Source organism: Filicampus tigris, chromosome 15 (genome assembly GCF_054856515.1).
Source record: "Filicampus tigris isolate MCC_2025a chromosome 15, RoL_Ftig_1.0, whole genome shotgun sequence".
In the NCBI taxonomy this organism is placed as follows: domain Eukaryota; kingdom Metazoa; phylum Chordata; class Actinopteri; order Syngnathiformes; family Syngnathidae; genus Filicampus; species Filicampus tigris.
The window spans coordinates 18,804,510-18,823,069 of record NC_141231.1 but is presented as its reverse complement, the minus strand read 5'-3'; the positions used below and the strand labels follow the sequence as shown (position 1 = coordinate 18,823,069).

Genomic DNA, 18,560 nt, shown 5'->3' with positions numbered 1-18,560 from the left:
TGTTTTTAAAGTGGCTCTTCCCCTGGACTAAGATGCTATCGCCATAGTAAGCCTCAACGTGTTTTTCCTTTCCCTTCATAATGACTTCATTAGCACATAGCGTTGCCTCAGCTATGTTGCCATGAGAATGAAATTGCCGTCGCAGCAAAGCGTCCGATTGGAAAAGCTCTCCTGACCTCCTCCTTAACGTCGCGCCGACGCAAAGGTCATATAGGGCGCGCACTTCTTTGACATTGTGTGCGCCACGATAATATGAGCGCGCGTGCGCGAGATGGGCCCCAGGGGTCGAATTAGGAGCCGCGGGCGGGCGGGTGGGGGGCGGGGGCGTCGTTGCCCTGTCTCGGGCGGGCCGCTTGCAGACGGATTCCAACGGCAGGAAAACAAAAGGCGCTATTTTCGGCATCCTCGCTATTGACGCACTTGGGGTGTCGTGACAAAAAAAAAGAAGAAAAAGAGTCAAAAGAAACAAAGAAGAAGAAGCAGCAGTCGTGTGTTGCTCGGGTTGCGTTAGGTGTTTTCCACTCACAGGTACGCATGCACACATGTGGGCGAGGGGGGGCGTTATGTTGATGAAATATTGATGAGCAGCCCAGCGGCGTGTAGCCTGAGCCGAAAATTCCAGCATGCGCTCACCTTTACTCAGTGTCTGCGTATGTGTGTGCGTGCGTGCGTGCGTGCGTGCGTTTGCTGGCAGTGGCCTTTTGTGGCGGTGTCAGATCCCATTTCACCTGCATGCGTGTGTGCGGAAATGAAGTTGTGCTACAAATGTTTGGCATTTACACATTTTTATAGGTTTCACTTGATTTCTGACTTTTCATTATCTGCATTGTCAACTTTTGGCAATTCAAATGCTGTAGCACGAATATGCAGTGAGTGAGTGAATCCGATAATGTTTGTAGTCCGGATGGGTTCAAGGATGCAAAATGGGTTAGGCTTAGCGAGTGAGTGAGTTAGTGAGTTAATGAATTGCAACTGAACAACTTTCAACCTCATTCATTGACCCCTTCCCCATTAAAAGAAAAAAAAAAAATAATAATAATATATATATATATATATATATATATATATATATATATACATGCACTGTATATATACTGTTTATATATATATATATATATATATATATATATACAGTGTATGTATATATATATATATATATATATATATATATATATATATATATATATATATATATACAGTGTATGTATATATATATATACACTGTATATATATTGTATATATATATATATATATATATATATATATATATATATATATATATATATATATATATATATATATATATATATATATATATATATACACTTATTTATTTTGACATTGCGCTTCCTATTCACTCTGTTCTGCCGCTTGTTCCGGATGGCAGGATGTGATTGTGTTATCCAGCATCCTGACATCACTTTGGGCTCCGGGCGAGTGTTAAGTGCAAAGAGAAAAGCTTGGCGCGGTTGACGGTGACGTCACAGGAGCGAAGTGGAGTGGGAGGTGTGGGGCTGGGGGGATGGGGGTGCTTCCCCGCCCCCACACCCTCCACCCCGCCGAAAGAAAAAGTGTCGCGTTCACACACGCACCGCGTTGATGCGTGGAAGGAGGGGGGGGTCGAGGGGTCAGAGGGAGGGAGGCATGCGGCACTATACACACTCTCCTTCGGTGGTGCGGAGCCACCAATTCGGGTAGTGCACCCCCCTCCCCTTTTTTTTTTTTTGTTTTTTGTTTTTTTTTTTTTTTTGCTCAGCTGGTGTCGGCGCCGCAGTGTGCGAGGATGACGAGGATCAGGATGCTGCTCGCTTAGCAGGACGCCGGAGAGGAGCACAAGAAGAAGAAGAAGAAATACGAGAAGGACGACGTGTGCATGGAGGAGTAGGGGGATTCTTTCTTACCCCCACCCCCCCACCCCCATCCCCCTTTTCCACCAGTTTGTTGGAGTAGACATGAACAGCGTGGATCCAGCGTCCAGTAAACTGTTGACTTTCAATCAGCGGTAAAAAGCCACCGTCTTTATACGTTGCGCACCCCCCACCTGCACCCCCCGCTGTTGTTTGTTGTTCGTACCTTGCATCTGTTGCATGCATGCGCCCCCTCCTCCTCCTCCTCCTCCTCCTCCTCCGCGGTGCCTCCTGTCACATGCGCCACGCGCGGTGTGCGTCCCACTCATTAAAGTGAATTGAATCAGCGACGCCCTGCTGGAGGTTGGCCTTAAGTGTGGCCACCTTTTCGCGGAGCAATATGAAGCTAATATGTGGCATTTTGACAATTCTTTTGTGGCGCGTGCAAGTGATGGAAAGCTCTTTTGATACTTAGCTTCATGTGCGCTAGTAGAACAACCGCGTCACACTAGGCATGTGTTTTTTCCGACAAAGTGCCACTTTTGGCCTATGCAATTAAACCAAACTACTGTGCTGCACTAGTAACAGTTTGAGGCCCAACAAGTCGGCATGTGTCATGCACTAGTAGCCTAGACCTGCAGTGTTTTGTGCCGCGAGATATTGTCAGGTGTGCCGTGGGAAATGATCTCATTTGTGTGCCTGTGCGGTCTAGCGCCCGGCAGCGTAATCATGTAGTTATTACATTGTAGTACTCTTCCATAGCAGCAGATGGCAGCAGCAGCAGCAAGTAGCTAATTGTCTTTGTTTAGAGACAAGCGAATGAGTGACGCAGGTTTATCCAAACAGGCCCACGTTTCACACTGAAAGTATCAATATGAAACATTATAAAATACTTTTTTCTTTATGTTTATTTAAGTCCTATTCAAGACGTTATAATATAATGTTAAAAAATGTTTATATAAAAAATATAACACTTAAATTGTTAAAATAAGCTTTTTTTTTTTCACAATTTCAGCTGGTGTTCCGCGGGATTTTTTTCAATGATATAAATGTGCCTTGACTCAAAAAAGTTTGAAAAACACTGACCTAGACAATATTAGTTGTGCCAAAATGTCTTCTAATATTTTGGCCTCACTTGTAACATACAGTAGTTGACCTACTAGTGTGCAAAAAGGTCATTAGTAGTAGAAAAACATGACTCGTTGGACACCAGTCATCTTCCAGTGGGCAAAGCGGGTACTAGTAGACACATTGGCAATTTCGCACACGCAACGTGGAACTACACTCAATTCGGACTTGGGGAAGTAAAACAAAATGTTTGAACTGCTGCTAAACTGGTGCTGCTGTTTTGGTTAGCGACAGAGCGCCGCCTGAAATGTGAAACAAAAGTGCGTTGCGAAAATGATTGCGGGGAGGATGAAGGTTGTGGCTTTTCGATGAGCACGTCCGTTGCGCATCATTGTTAGCATTCGGCTTGGCTAACAACAACACACCCAAGGATGTCAGGAGAACAATAATTTAGGATCACTTTTTTTTTTGTATCCTCTGTCGCTGTTCTTTATGACGAGAAGTGACCGGGAAGGTTGCACCGGTTTGGCGGCTTCTGAGGTGGTATCGCAGTCGTAGCGGAGGTGTAGCGGACAGCCTCCGTGTGTTGGTTGACGCGACAGCTTGACCGCCTCAAGCTTTCATTTGCAAACATTTCACTGTTGTGTCTTAACGCTGCTGACATGGAAATGAGGGAGGTAAAGTTGATTTTCAGATTTAGTGTGTAAATGTACAAGCTGGATCCCCCCCCCCCTCCCCCAGTCCATTTCACCTGTTTATCATACCTTCCAGACCCACCCGCATGAAGTGAAAAACTACAATATAGAGAAAGCGCGTAAAGACATTTTTGATGTCAATGTGCACTTCTAGCATGCTTTAAAAAGTTCAAAGTTAAAGCATACGTTTTCCCCCAATATTCCTCAGCACCTGTTATCCCTCTCACACATGTATATGGACAACATTTCTTTAGTCCGATCAGAGTTCGGGTTAAAATTCTGATCGGATGCACTGTTTTCATGGACACTAAAAATATTGATCGGATGAGGACATGCGTCACACTTTTGAGTGGAACGCATTATTTTTGCACGCTCAGATTGAACAACAGTACAACAGCAGAAACAGTAGTAGTAAAAGAAGTAGCCGTAGCGACTACCGTGTCAACAAAACAACGCTCCGTCTTTAAACACTAGTGTTGTTTTGTGTATTTTTCCCGTTTGCGCCGTTACGTCGAGTTAACACTTCCTAATGAGCGGTTTAGTCTTGCGCCCGCCGTGTCTTTCGCTCGCTCTGCTTCTACCAGCTTCCGGGAATAACAGAAATGCCTATACTGGTGTCGCAGACATGCGTAGTAAAAGACGCTTTGCTACGAAATTTCGGAATAAGTGATTTCTTGCGCGCCCGTCAGGTTATCGATCGACATAAACCACCCCTCTTGGTCGGAATCAAATCTTGATGGGAATGGGCTTGATCGGGTCAGAATATCCCAAATGGGGTGCGTGCATGAAGCATTTTTATTCCGATCAGGCTGAGATGGCCATACATTGGCAAATAGAAATGAGCATAGACGTAATGGTACTTCACATAAGCGCTACTTGAAAACACGCACAGAGCAGCAACACAATACGAAGGGAGTTCACAACAGCACTCCGCTGTATGTTTTCTTTGCGATATAGCGGGGGCGCTAATGATTCGCTGTATCTTTGTGGGGGCTGCGGTCGACTGCTGCAACGGGAGACGTGAACAGTCTTTTTCATCGGTGAGACTCTCCGGTGTCATTTTGTCGCGTCTCTCGAAAAAGGAGGAGGAGGAGGAGGAGGAAGAAAAGGAGAAGAAGGAGCGGGAGCTCCGCCAGGAAGGTCAGCTCGGGAAGTAGCTGGGTGGGTCCGACCCGCCCACTGCATGCGAGCGGAAGGCTGATGGCCGGATGCGCTTGAAAAGGCTCTCCGAGCGCGCATTCGATGTCAACGCCTCCATCTCCGGGAGGAACCTGAGCAGGGTGGGAGGGAGGTCTCGCTTTGGAATGGAGGAACAATTGTCATCGCTTCCATTCACGCACTGAAAATAGCAGCGACAAAACCTCCCACCGTCGGCATGTTCTTATAGTTTACGAAAACTGAAATTGAAATTGAGAAAAAAAAAAAAGTTTTGGGGAACGAAATTCAATTTGAAAAAAAGCAACCAAAACGCTTTAAAAAAAAAAAAAGAAAACTCACTGAAACTGCATCTTACTTTCGTAAAACTATCATTACAGCAGAAATGGCCTTTGTTTTCATCTTTGTAAATTAATATCAGATAGGATTTTAAATGTCTTTATTTCGATATTGCCGAGAGACGTAGCTACAGAGGAAGGAAGGTCAGCTATTTGAGAATTGTAGTTGACTTTTTTACACAATGCATTTAAAAACGAAAACTAGTACGAACACAAATAAACACTAAACGAAAACAAATTGTTAAAAAAAAAAAAAAAAAATGAACAAACTGCTCTAAAAACGAATTCAAACTAACTGAATTGAAAAAAAAACAAAAGTCGAAATGAAACTACAATAACCAATCCGAAACAAATGTAACCCTGACCTGCGGCCATTTTGTCTTGTGAAAGTTTGCTAGCTTAATGCTAGCATACCATGAGAAATGCCGCTGAACACAATTCGCATCAATGTGGCAGTCATTATGAAGCAATTTTTATTCTAACGCGAAGGACTCTGTTTTCAAGAGCGGTGTATTCGCAGATGAGGGCAGACTGGCAGACAGGAACTGCACTATTCTGACACTTTAGACGTCTATTTTTTTTTTTTTTTTTTACTGTAGTAGACTTTTATTATAGTGGGATTTATGTGCCTGTGTTTTGCTGGTGAAAGAAGCATTAAGGGATCGCCGTCTGCGTTTGTAGCAAGAGGTTTTGCGTTTACCGAGCATGCGTTTGTGTTGCAGCTCGGCCTCGGAGGACCTGGGCTGCCGGCGTGGAGACTTCAGCAGGAAGCACTATGGCTCTGTGGAGCTGGTGAGTCAAAAAAAAAAAAAAAGCTAAATATTGTGTTATCGTATCACATTGTAAAGGAGTGAACCATATTTAATCGGCATTGGAGCCAAGCTGATCGCATTGGAATTGTTTGTGAATCGTATCGTACTATCACGTCGTATCACATTCCAATAGGGGTGAACCATGTAGTGGCAAATCATCATCGTTATGGTCTCCATCTTATCGCATTGGAACGTGAGTTATCTGGTTGGACTCAAATCGTTTGTGTCTTGTACGGTCACGGGAGCTCGTGGCACTACAAATGGAGCGACTCGTATCGCGTCGGATTTTCACAATGGAATTAGAGTGCATCGCATTGTATCATAGTTTGAGTCAATTGTTTCCTTTTGTAATCGGAGCGAATCGTCAGTGGAGTCAACCGCATCGTATCGTAATCGGCATGAATCACATCGCCGTTGGAACGTGTCATATGGTATCATCATTGCTTGTAGCTTTTCATACATCCTCTTGAATTGGAGTGTCATGGTAAGACTTTCTGCCATTCAACCATTTGCCCCTCATTTAAATATTGTTCAGCCCCCAAGGTGGCAGGTGGGGCCCTTCGCGACGATTAACGAGCGGGGCCCAGTTTTTGCTCCACCGCCCCTGGTGAACCTTATGGGAATGATGGCGTCAGGAGTCGCTCTGTTGCTCTCCCTCGTCTTCGCGCTGCTCCCGTTGACTGGACGGAACGGGCGGCAGTGATGTGGCGGCGGGCAGATGAGTCACCGCGCACTGGGTGTGGTCCAGCGCCGCGCACGTTGCCTCCCCTTCTTCTTCCTCCACGCTTCATTCGTTTTGTTGTTGTGGCGCCGCTGGCGTGGATGAAAGAAAGAAAGAAAGAAAGAAAGAAAGTGTGCAAGAAAGCTGTTGCGCCGTGTGTGTCAGTCACATGTTGAGTCATTGTTGCTTCTTGCGGGGTGGGTGGGGCTTGGTTGGGGGTGTTAGCGCTGCAATCACACTTCCTTGGAGGAGGCTCGTTTCTGGGCCAGATTAGCGTGGAGGGGAAAGCACATGCTGCCAATCAGCACCAACAGACTGCCACCTCACTGTCGGAGTCTGTCTGTGTGGGTGTGTGCGTGTGCGTGTGCGTGTGAGTGTGCGTGAGAGAAAGACACGTGCCGCGTAAGAGTCAGGATGAGGTCACTGACAATCTTCACAAAAAAGTTCATCGCTCCGTCTTTAGATGACTTTCGTGGCGTCCCGCGCTTGTCGCCGTAGCGCCGCACAATAAAACCACACATTATTATTATTATTATTATTATTATTATTAAGTTCACTCCAACAATCAATGAATAGGCTGTTAACTTTGCTCATAGTCCAAGAGGGAAAAATCAAATTGCAATTCTTCATAGATGAATTGAACAATGACACCAAATATGTATATTACTTGAAAAATCATATTGTTTTCACTGTATTTGTGGCTGTTGTCATTTTTGCGAGTGGACATGGATGATAGTTGTGGACGACATATCCGTATACATGTGTGTGTGTGTATATACATGTATATATGTATATTTATATGTATGTACATAATATATGTGTATATATATATATATATATATATATATATATGTATATGTATGTGTATGTGTATATAACTGCTATTGCGTGTGTGCATGTGCGTGTGTCTCTTGTGAGAGTTGTGGTGTCAGAAGAAGGAGCGGTAAGCGGAAAACGCCTCTCCCGTCTGCTGCCCGCCACCGTCACCTACTTTGCCTCTGAGGCTTTTTGTCTGCTTTGTCACTTTGGATTAATCCCCAGCCGATGCGTTTGCGTGTGTGTGTGTGTGTGTGTGTGTCTGACACCCGAGGACACCTGCCGAGTTCGGCCGCAGCAGGCGCTCTATTTCCGCGTGTTCGCGTCTTGCTTTTTCAAGTGTTGACACAAACAACGACATCAAGAAGAAATTCTTCCTGCAGGTCACACTTGCCCATCGTGCACTTGCTGCTCAAAGCAGAGTTGGTAGTCGCGACATGTTTTAAGTTGAGAAGTTCTATGTGATTATGTTGAGACACATAAACTTTGACTTCCACATTTGACAAATTCTGCAAATTCTGTCCCGTTCAGGTCAAGTCCTTTTTGTGTCTCATAAAGCAAAGTTACTAGCTATCTATCTACACTGCACTTCTCTAATACTATAAAAAAAAAAAAATGAGGTCAAGTGTTTATAAAGCTTTACGATTTAAAAAGAAGACCAACGTATGGTTTGGCCAGGAATTGCGTCGTTTTGTTTTGCCAAATACAAATTTAGCACATTTTAACATGACAACTTACTGTGCTAAGTTTCACATTATAATGTGATATTTATCACATTTTACTCATTTTTGTTGTTGTTGTGGCAGCAATGTAAAATTGTTGGTTTATAGTTTGAGTTGTCGCCAAAAGCAAAAAAATATTAGTGTCAAAGTCACGTTTCCTCCCGTTTTGGATGAGAAACCGTTGTTTTCGGTCAAATAAATAATGACACCTTTTACTGCTGATGACAGAAGAATGGAAAGAGCTCCAAATCCACATTTGCTTTCTCCATAAAAGCCAATTAAATGAATGAGGTAAACGATGGCAGGGGAGCAAGTCGGGGCGTCCGGTCTCACTGCGTCGGGCCCCGACTGCGATACATAAATCATCTGGTAAACCAGATACTGCCTGGCGCCATGCTGCGACACATCTGAAGCCAACGCGAACCCCGAGGGCCGTGGGCACGGCCACACCCTGTCAGTATCACGTCATTCCCCCCCCCGCCCCTGTCCTCCCGGGGGGATCGTGAGTCTGCATCCGCATCAGCACTTGATCAGATCAATTATCAATAACAAGTCCTCCAGTTGTATTGATTTAGCACAGCTTGGCCACGCGCAAAACAAAGTCAGGGATATAACGAAGTGCAAACACCAAAATGTTCAACCTGGCCTTCTAGGTCACAAATACTTGCTAGCTTCATGCTAACATCTAATGCAACACACCATAGACTGGCTAATGGAAATTAGCATTGACGTGATGACTATCACATGTCTTCAAACAACTGCAATTAGTTTTACACACATCAGTTGCGGTTGTTGTTGGTTTTTTTTTTGTTTTTTTTTTGAAGGGACGTGATGGAAAACATGACCACGTCTTGTCAACGTTTCGGCTTGCGAACGGGTTCACGAAACAAATTCAATTGGTAACCCGAGGCTCCGCTGTAGCGGGGCGAGACTGCATATTCGTTTTCATCACTTGGGGCAACGACGTGTACAGTAGGAGAGAGAACGCTCTTGGTTTCTCTCTCCCCGACCCGAGGGAAGCCCGGGAGCGGTGCGGAGTCGCATAATTGAAAAACTGAAAAAAAAAAAAAACATGTTCAACGGCACTCGTAGAAGGAGATGGCTTTGACGTTGAACGCGCATGGTTGTCTTGCTTTCTGTCGAGTGCCTCACGGCCACATGGAGCAGGCAGGAACGGCTCAGTCAGCTTCACCTCCATTATCCTGCGATTAGATGCTTAATGTTGCGCGAGGCAAGAGCGATGGAGGAAGATGGGTGTCGGGTGGTGGTGGTGGTGGGGGGGGGGGGGGGGAGTCGCTGGGATATAGAGCTTCCTCATGCACTTTACAGTTTGGAGCGGAATGGCAGCCGCACGCAACTCTGCTCTTTTTTCCCCTCTTCCGCCTATTAATATGGATGTTGCGTATTGGAAAGACGGTTGTTGATCAGCCAAGCGGGCCACCTGCTCGCCTGCATTGACAAGACCGTGTCACCATCGGGCAAATCTGATGCATGGCGGCGGCTTTTATCGAAACAGGAAATGGAACTATATTCCCTTTCTGGATGCACAGGACGTGTGTAATCGAGTGACAATCAGGGATGCGCAACGTGCGGCTCCAGAGCCGCACGTGGCTAATCAGTATTCAATTTAAATTTCAAATGGTTGAGTTTGTTTTCACATGTCATGTCCAGAGCTGGGCATTTTACAAAAAAATTGCGGTCCGTTTATCGCCTTCAGCCGGGGTTCCCTTCCGCCGTCCGTCTATCCGCCATTTTGTCCGGGCCGGACCAAATAGTAATCGCCTGTAGGCCGGTCGGCCGATCATTTTAACGGGCTTCCGTTGGCCTTTTCCGACTACCAACTTCGACAAACTAGCTACATAAGTAAATAAAGGAATAAACAAACACGTAACTAAATAAATGAACAAATAAATAACAACGTATGCATTGAAAGTGGCTGCCTGTGAATGAGTTGATGAACTTTTGAAGATATGATGAATCAAATAGTTTGAGTAATCATTTGGGTTTTTTCATTATAGTTACGTTTATTTTTGTTTGACTTTTGCTTTTTCTTTTTTTTTTGAAATTCAATTAGTTTTAATTCGTTTTCAGAGCAAGTTTGCTACTTTGTATTTGTTCTTATTTTTTTCGAAAATGCCTCTTTTGGTTTGACTTACAAAGTGCATCCGTTTTAGTATTAGTTTTTCCTACATAGAGAGCATTTGTCGAGCGCAAGATAAATATGAGTATAGTGTGAGACAGTTAAGTCAACTGTAATTGTTCAACAACTGGCCTTCTGTAGCTACGGATGTACAACAATACAGAAATAAACAGATTTCAAATCAACCAACACCCAAAGTTCATTCATGAAATTAAACAAAAATGACAAAAATGAAAACAAAGGACATTTTTTCTTTTTTTTTTCCAACTTCAGTTTTAGTTTTTCGGTCAGCTTCCGTTAACCTGCAAAAACCTCGGCTGGGAAATGTGGAAAGAATTTGTGTAGTGCTTTCAATAATTGGGACAATTTGCCATGGAAAATTTGGCACCCGGAAAAATCGTTCCCGAGGCTGCATCATATCAACCCGCTTAATTCCCTGCCCGCCACCCGCCATCCGCGTGACATGTCGCCTTTGCTCGCCACGTCTGCCTTGTTGCATCTTCACAATGACCTCCGTCGGGCAGGCCGAAGGGGCGGGGGCGGGCGCTCGAAAAGGCACAAGTGATACGTCCGGTTGCCTAGCGACCAAACATGCCCCGCAATTGTGATGATGATCCGCCGTACTTTCTCCCCCTCTTGTGTGTTTGTGAGCCTCCTCATTACCCCGCGCGCGCATGTGTGTGTGTGTGTGTGTGTGTGCGCGCGTGTGTGAGCGTGAGGGGCCATCAGAAGCATAATTGCGGATTACCTCTCATACACACCACTGAAACGCTCTCATACACACCACAGTATGCACCTCTGAAATACATCGTGTGTGTGTGTGTCTGTGTGAGAGAGAGAGCATTGCCATTGTGTATGTGAGCAAAAACTATTTAGCATCGTATGAGAGCTTTTTAGCATTGTGCATGAGCGTATTTCAGTTGCGTTTACGAGCGCGTTTCAATAGTGTGTGGCCAAAAAACGTTCGCAGTGTGATTGACAGCACTTGAGTGTTTCTGTGGCGTGTGAGTGGATTTCTTCAAGTGTGAGTGAGCGTTTCGCTTGTGTGTGAGTGTGACAGCATTTCAATCCTATACCACATGCGAGCAAAAACCCTTCTATGTGTTTGTATAGGTGTTAGGCAAGTGTGAAAGCCTTGAAGTCATTCGAGTCCCCTGTAGGAATGTTTTGCAAGTGTGTTTGAGAGCTTTCCAGTTGTGTGTGAGTGAAAAAAAATGGTGTAGTGCGTGAGAGCGTTTTAGAAGTCGTATGCGTGGGAGCGTTTCACTAACTGAATAAGTATGTCCGTTGTATATATGAGAGGGGGTTTGGCTAGCGTGTGTGTGTGTGTGCCAGCGAGAGAGAGAGTATTTCAGTTCTCTCGAAGAACATTTCAGGTGTGTGTTTGAGAGTGGTTAATTTGTGTGTTCAAGCAAAAGGAATGGAAGTGTGAATGAAAGTGTTGCAGTTGTACGCATGAGAGCATTTCAGTAGCGTATGCGCGAGTGTTTCAGTAGTCTGTGCAGTTTTTGTTTCAATGCTCTCTCTAAGAGTGTCTCGGCAGTGCCTATGAGAGCATTTCGGCCGTCTGAGTGAGTCAAAAAAATAAAATAAATAAAATTGGAGTCGCACGTGAGACGTTTTGCAGCATTGCGCACGAGAGCATTTCAGTTGTGACTGTGAGTGCTTTTTAAGTGGCGTGTAAAAGAGAGCTTTCAGTAGTGTGTGAGAACGTTGAGTAGAACGCGTGAGTGTGTGTAATTGGATGCGTTTGTCCTCTTGGCAGCTGATATCCAGCGATGCAGACGGGGCCATTCAGAGGGCAGGGCGCTTCCGTGTGGAGAATGGCTCCACAGATGAGGTACTGGCAATGTGGAATTCATTCCACCCACTTACAACAAATAAATAAATACCTCTCGCCTCTCTCGGGTTCCGTCTCCCACACGAAGAAATAAATGCCTCCCGGTTTCCGTCATCCGTTTGAATGGACAGCCCCTGCTTTCCACAGTTCTCTTCAGCAAATAAATGCCTCTTCCCAAATGCTGTTTGTTGTCTACTGGGACAAATAGACGCCTTTTCCCCAAATAGACGTCTTCCAATTTGAATAGATGCCTGCTTCCACGGTCCAACTCGAGCAAATAAACGCCTCTCCGCGCAACAGACGCCTCCCTGTTTCCATTGTTCACTCCGATGGGCGCCTCCTTGTTTCCACGGCTCGCTCAAATAAATGAAAGCTTCATCCCAAACAGACGCCTCACTGTTTTCGTTTTCCGCTTGGGCAAATACTCTGCACGCCTCTCCCCAAATAGATATTTTGAATCGTCTACTTGAGTACCGTTGATGCCTTCCCGTTTTCATGCTCCACTTGAGCAAATAAATGCCTCCCTGAGTTTGTCAGGTTGAGCACGTAAATACCGGTCCCTAAATAAGATGCCTGACTGCTTCCGCGTCCACTTGAACAAATGAATGCCTCTCCCCAAATAAATGCGTCCCCTGTTTCCATTATCCACTTGAATAGTGTTTTCACATAAATACTTCAATATTTCAAATATCCATGGGCCTACAGACAGCTTGAACAGGTAATACACCGGATGAACACTTAATACACATCTCCCCTTTTCCATTGTCGACTTGAACCAATAAATGCCTTCCCCCATATAGACGCCTTTGGATTTCCCTGGTCCACTTGGTGAACTTGAACGCCCCCCCTCTCTCACTGTATTGATTTTACTGAAGAAAAAAAAAAATCCATGATTTAAATGTTTTCTTTGTGCCACTTTTGACCTACAAGTGACTTATTTGGACCTCATTTGTGTGGTAAGCAGAATTTGGATTACGCACCTGGAACCTGGAGGAGAACCGACGTGCACTTGGAAAATCCCGAGTACCACACCAGATGGTTCTTTAAATACTTCCTCGGGAAAGGTCAGTCGAACAAAAATGTCACATGAGCCAACAGCAGCATCACAAACACTTGGGCAAGAATCCAAACTGTTCCATTCAACTGTTAGTTCAAACGCATGGCTCATAACATATCACATGAAACATTTATGATAAAAGGCACAACTTGAGGTTTGCTTAGCTTAGGTTAGGTTAACCCTAAACCGCTCAAGCCATTGTGACAAACACACATTTGTGAACAATATTTGTGAGAACTTTGGAAAAAGTCTCAAATCTGGACGATGGGAGCGACAACCAAAGTTTTGATTTGTGTTGACTGAAAGCTGTGGTTTTGTTTCAGTGCACCAAAACTACGTGGGCACGGATGCGGAGAAGAACCCCTTCTACCTGTCGGTGGTCCTGTCCGACCAGAACAACCAGCGCGTTCCGCAGTATCGAGCCATCCTGTGGAGGAAAACGGTATTAACTAGGGATGTAACGATTCACTCAAGCCCCGATTCGATGGGATTTTTGTTTCCCGATTTTCGATTCCCTTCGATTTAAAAAAAAAATTGCCACCATGCTTGTCTCTGTGCACTCGTGTGGTTCTGCAGCCGTACACAAACGCAATTCGCAATGATGTTTGGGCGCAAGCGCATCATTTGATCTACATATCCAAAATGTGCGATGCATCTGGAATGAAAAAACGTTTCTGGATGAAATTAAAAAAAACAAAAAAAAACAATTTTCGATTTTAATCTATGAATTGGAGCAAATTGATTTTAAATCTATTTAAAAAAAAAAAACTCTTTTGAGCCATAGGGCCACTGTAGTTCTTGGTGAGACGCAACCAAATGAACGACGCTAAATTCCACTTTAGTGCAACCAAGTCAAGCTGGTCATTAAATGTTTTGTATTCCAAAAACTTATCATCTCATCTGACGAAATTCCGCTATCCTAATGCTAGCATACCACGCAAAAAACGGCGTAGATATGCTAAGGGCAATTAGCATGGATCTTCCAGTAATTTGGAAACCTTCAAAAAACTGCTACATGAATACACACAAGGGAGGGCGGGAGACAATGTGGCTCTTGTGTCATCGTCATCGATGTAGGTGTGCACACGTGAATAATATTGCCACAGTGGCAAAAGATGACTCAGCATTAAGGCAACATTTTGTGAGTCATTTGTCACGTTTTGTTTGCGTTAAAAAGCTGAATGTGTTCTTCACATGTTGTGAGTTTTTGTTGTCTGCACAGGGCACCCTGAAAATCAGCCTCCCTTACAGCCCCACCAAAACACTCTCAGTCAAATCCATTCTCAGGTGAGGAGATGCTCATTCACTCTTACTCAACATAAGACAGTAATAGCAAAAAATGATAGGCTAACTGGTAAAAAAACCACAAAAAAACACACACACAATTCAATATTAGAATGCGTGCAAACAACATGTTTTGAACTACTTACTAAAAATGTCCACTGAAGACTGCATTATGTTCCGAATGTTAAAGCGGTAGTCAACCCAAACATATTTTTTTCAAGAATATGTTCCCAGCAGGCCCACTGATTGAAACACGGCATTCTGATTAATTTTGTGTTTGTGGGATATAAGTTTAGCAGAAAAATGCGCTCGTTTTTAGCCATCTCTGGTGGCGGCCATTTTGTCACTTCTGTCGACGCAAAATGACATCACAACTGCTCACAACGACCAATCACGGCTGACCTGTTTTCTGAATCTGAGTCGTGATTGGTCCTGGTGAGCAGTTGTGATGTTATTTTCAGTCGACAGAAGTGACAAAATGGCCGCCACCAGAGATGGCTAAAAACCGGTGGATTAACACTTATTCCACAAACGCAATATTTATCAGAATGCCCTGTTTCAACTTGCACAGAACATATTCTTGAAAAAAATATGTTTGCGTTGACTTCCGCTTTAAAGGCTGTGTCACTTAGCGTTTTTGTCAGTGTACCTTGAGGCTATTTGCCCTGGCTCGGTCGCCACGCTGCTTCTGGCTTCTCTTTTCTTCATGTGTTTATGTCCACATGTGCGCCGTGCCAGCGCGATGAACATGGACAGGTTTGAGAAAGGCCCGCGGGAGATCCTCAACCCTGACATTCAGAAGGTGAGCAGGTCGCTACAGCACCCTCGTGGCGTAATGTCAAGCACTGTCACGTGTTGTAACGTCACAAAACAATACACAAAATGTAAAGTCATATCACGTACTGTAGCACAAGAAAGGGTCACTCAATGTCACGTAATGTATCATGAAATAATGTCAATGGAGTGGCACGTCATCGAACATTATGTCACGTTAAAAAAGGGACGTAACCTAATGCAATGTAGCGTGACATAATCGTCGTATCAATCGAACGCAACGCCGCTTAGCATAGCATCAGCTAACGTTTGTGTTCCCCTTCCTTCAGGATCTGCTAGTGTTGGAGGAACAGGAGGTACAAGACGGCGGGCGCTTGAGCACGATTTGTATATTTTTTATTTTACATTTCCACCGCCTTCATGAGTGTAACCTTTCCGCAGGGCTCCGTCAACTTTAAATTTGGCGTCCTGTTTGCAAAAGATGGACAGCTCACAGACGACGAGATGTTCAGCAACGGTAAAAGATCAAATGGTTCCCCGCTCCCCGGCGCATTATCTGCACACCGTTTGTCTGTTTCTGTTTTGCCTGTCTGTGCTAGAAATGGGCAGCGAGAGCTTCGACAAGTTTCTCAAGCTGCTGGGCGACAGCATAACGTTGCAGGGATGGGCCGGCTATCGGGGAGGCCTGGACACCAAGAGTAAGAAGTGCCAAAGAAAACATTTTGGCTTGGACTCAATCTTGGCCGCAATCTTGGCTGCTTACAAGGCTAGCTGTGTGCGCCTGGTACAACGTTTGCGTGTTTGAGTAGCTAGCTAACAACATCGCGTACAACGTTTGCGTGTTTGAGTCGCTAGCTAACAACATGGCGTACAACGTTTGCGCGTTTGAGTCGCTAGCTAACAACATCGCGTACAACGTTTGCGCGTTTGAGTAGCTAGCTAACAACATCGCAGCATTATTCCACTGATAATACTCGCACAGTGAACTCGGCTTTATCTTGGGGTGATATATTCCCGATCCACTCGTCAATGATGAAAATTTGCGATGTGATTTTTTTTTTTTTACAATTTTATTTGACCCTTTCCACATGTTTTGAACACATTTATCATTTCGTCTGACCAAAGTTCACCAGCTTAATGTTAACATATAATGCACGCTCGCGGAAATTAGCGTAGATGTTGCAGGAAAGTTAAATGAAAGTCGGCTTGCTTAATTTCTCTTAAATTAACGGGAGACATGCTCCTGGTCATAACGTTTATAGAAGCCTATTGCTTTTTATTTAGCAGCACTGTGATTGGCCAGTCTGCATTTGGTCGAGTGAACTTAGCAACAGGTCAATAAATTAGCCGCTAAAGCCCAGTTCACACGGCACCGTCAAGACACGACCCCGAAAGCCCTTCTGCTTTTTCATCCGCCATGTTTGTTCACTCCGAAGTCTCGTTTAATCTCGAGGGCTTTTTGCGAGATTTTCCATTTGACGTGAGCATATCTTTGAACGGAGTGTGTGTTGATCTTGCCGCGTCTCTGCACGCCGCATTTGGTACTTGGTATTTTTTTTCTAGTCACGCGTGGGGTCTCTCCGAGTTTGGAAGTCGACGGACAATTTTAAACTGCTGCCGTGTGAACCGGCCCTAAAGCGGAAGTCAACGCAAACATTTTTTTTTCAAGAATATGTTCTATGCAAGCCCACTAGTTGAGACAGGGTATTCTGATAAATATTGCGTTTGTGGAATAAATGCTAATCCATTCGTTTTCCAGCCATCTCTGGGGGCGGCCATTTTGTCTTCTGTCGGCTGAAAATGACATCACAACTGCTCGCAACGACCAATCATGGCTCAGATTCAGAAAACAGGTCAGCCGTGATTGGTCGTTGTGTGCAGTTGTGATGTCATTTTCAGTCGACAGAAGTGACAAAATGGCCGCCGCCTGAGATGGCTAAAACGAGTGGATTAACACTTATTCCACAAACGCAAAATGAATCCGAATGCCGTGTTTCAACTCGTGGGCCTGCTGGGAGCATATTGTTGAAAAAAAAAAAATGTTTGGCTTGACTTCCGCTTTAAGTCAAAGGTAGCCACGCGCTGAGCTGCTCCTAACTCTGGTTTGCTACTTTTTCCAGACGACACTACAGGGATCAAGTCCATCTACACGGTGTATCAGGGCCACGAGCTCATGTTCCACGTGTCCACCATGTTGCCCTACTCCAAAGAGAACAAACAACAGGTGTGCCTCCACTGCCGTTACTACCTTTGTGACCACTGGAAGCCCTATAAGCTTTTTTATTACTCAAATTTCATTTCAAAGGCAGAGTCAAGGCAAACATTTTCCTTGCAGTCTTATAACTTGTCTCGACGATTCAGCGGATGAATCCATCCATTTTCACCCATCGCAGGGTGCCGCCATTTTGTCCTTGTACCGCCCTCCGCTGTCGACCGAAGTCGACATCAAAGTGCCCTCGGCCTCGCATTGCAAATGTCAGGGCTCGCCTGTGTTCTGGGTTTGCTCACGTGACATTCGCAATGCGAGCCCGAGGGCGCTTTGACGTCAACTTCGGTGGACGGCAGACTTCGGTCCACAAAGCTATTTTTGTATTTATTCGGTTTCTTTGCCATACGTTGATATTGGCTTACAAGTAGGACAACTACATGCTACTAGTGCGTCAAAATTGCCACGAGGCATTTCGGTGCTACTAGAAGGGTCCAGGAGGTTACTAGTGCTTGCCACATGCCTCCTTGTTGGGCCTAGTAGTGTTATTAGTGGACTGGAGTCGTTTATTAGTCATCTTTAATTGGACACTATTAGGCGCAAAAGTGTCACTAGTAGAAATAACTTCTACTAGTGCGCTGAAATGTCCTACAAGTGAAGACAAAGAGCGAACTAGTGCGCGGACCTTTAGCTGGATGTCAAGTATATCGGATAAATCTCGTCCCATCTTGTGAGCGGTGTTAAATTTCTTCCCGCCGCTTCTGTCGCCCCACCCCCACCCTGCCCCCCGCCTGCAGGTGGAGCGCAAACGTCACATCGGAAATGACATCGTCACCATCGTATTCCAAGAGGGCGACGACGCGTCGTCGTCCTTCAAGCCTTCCATGATCCGCTCGCACTTCACTCGTATCCTTCCAGAGAAACGGCAAGCACGACCACCGCGTCGTCTTTAGCCGCTTCCTTCACTCGCACGTGCAGATATTTTCGCGTTAGTTCGATATAATTGCCAGACTGACAGCTACAGGTGAGCGCCTCCATAAACGTATGGATTAGTTATTGATCATTTATTTTTGGTCCATTCATGT

At 44.9% G+C, this 18,560-nt stretch overlaps 1 protein-coding gene across 7 annotated transcripts in view; it reads left to right on the top strand.

Moving 5' to 3' along the window:
* Positions 1 to 18,560, top strand: part of garnl3 (GTPase activating Rap/RanGAP domain like 3) — a 46,443-nt gene that overhangs the window by 7,739 nt on the left and 20,144 nt on the right. For 3 of the 7 annotated variants that reach the window (XM_086053548.1, XM_086053545.1, XM_086053542.1), the window contains exons 2-13: positions 5,826 to 5,895; positions 12,080 to 12,154; positions 13,119 to 13,218; positions 13,535 to 13,653; positions 14,434 to 14,498; positions 15,234 to 15,297; positions 15,599 to 15,625; positions 15,711 to 15,786; positions 15,869 to 15,967; positions 17,390 to 17,493; positions 18,273 to 18,381; positions 18,454 to 18,499. In XM_086053548.1, coding sequence (XP_085909674.1) covers positions 5,826 to 5,895; positions 12,080 to 12,154; positions 13,119 to 13,218; positions 13,535 to 13,653; positions 14,434 to 14,498; positions 15,234 to 15,297; positions 15,599 to 15,625; positions 15,711 to 15,786; positions 15,869 to 15,967; positions 17,390 to 17,493; positions 18,273 to 18,381; positions 18,454 to 18,499 — 954 coding nt within the window. Of the gene's footprint in view, positions 1 to 1,686; positions 2,003 to 5,825; positions 5,896 to 12,079; positions 12,155 to 13,115; positions 13,219 to 13,534; positions 13,654 to 14,433; positions 14,499 to 15,233; positions 15,298 to 15,598; positions 15,626 to 15,710; positions 15,787 to 15,868; positions 15,968 to 17,389; positions 17,494 to 18,272; positions 18,382 to 18,453; positions 18,500 to 18,560 lie in introns of those variants that run through there. The other 4 variants (XM_086053544.1, XM_086053547.1, XM_086053541.1 and 1 more) reach the window with 2 other exon arrangements.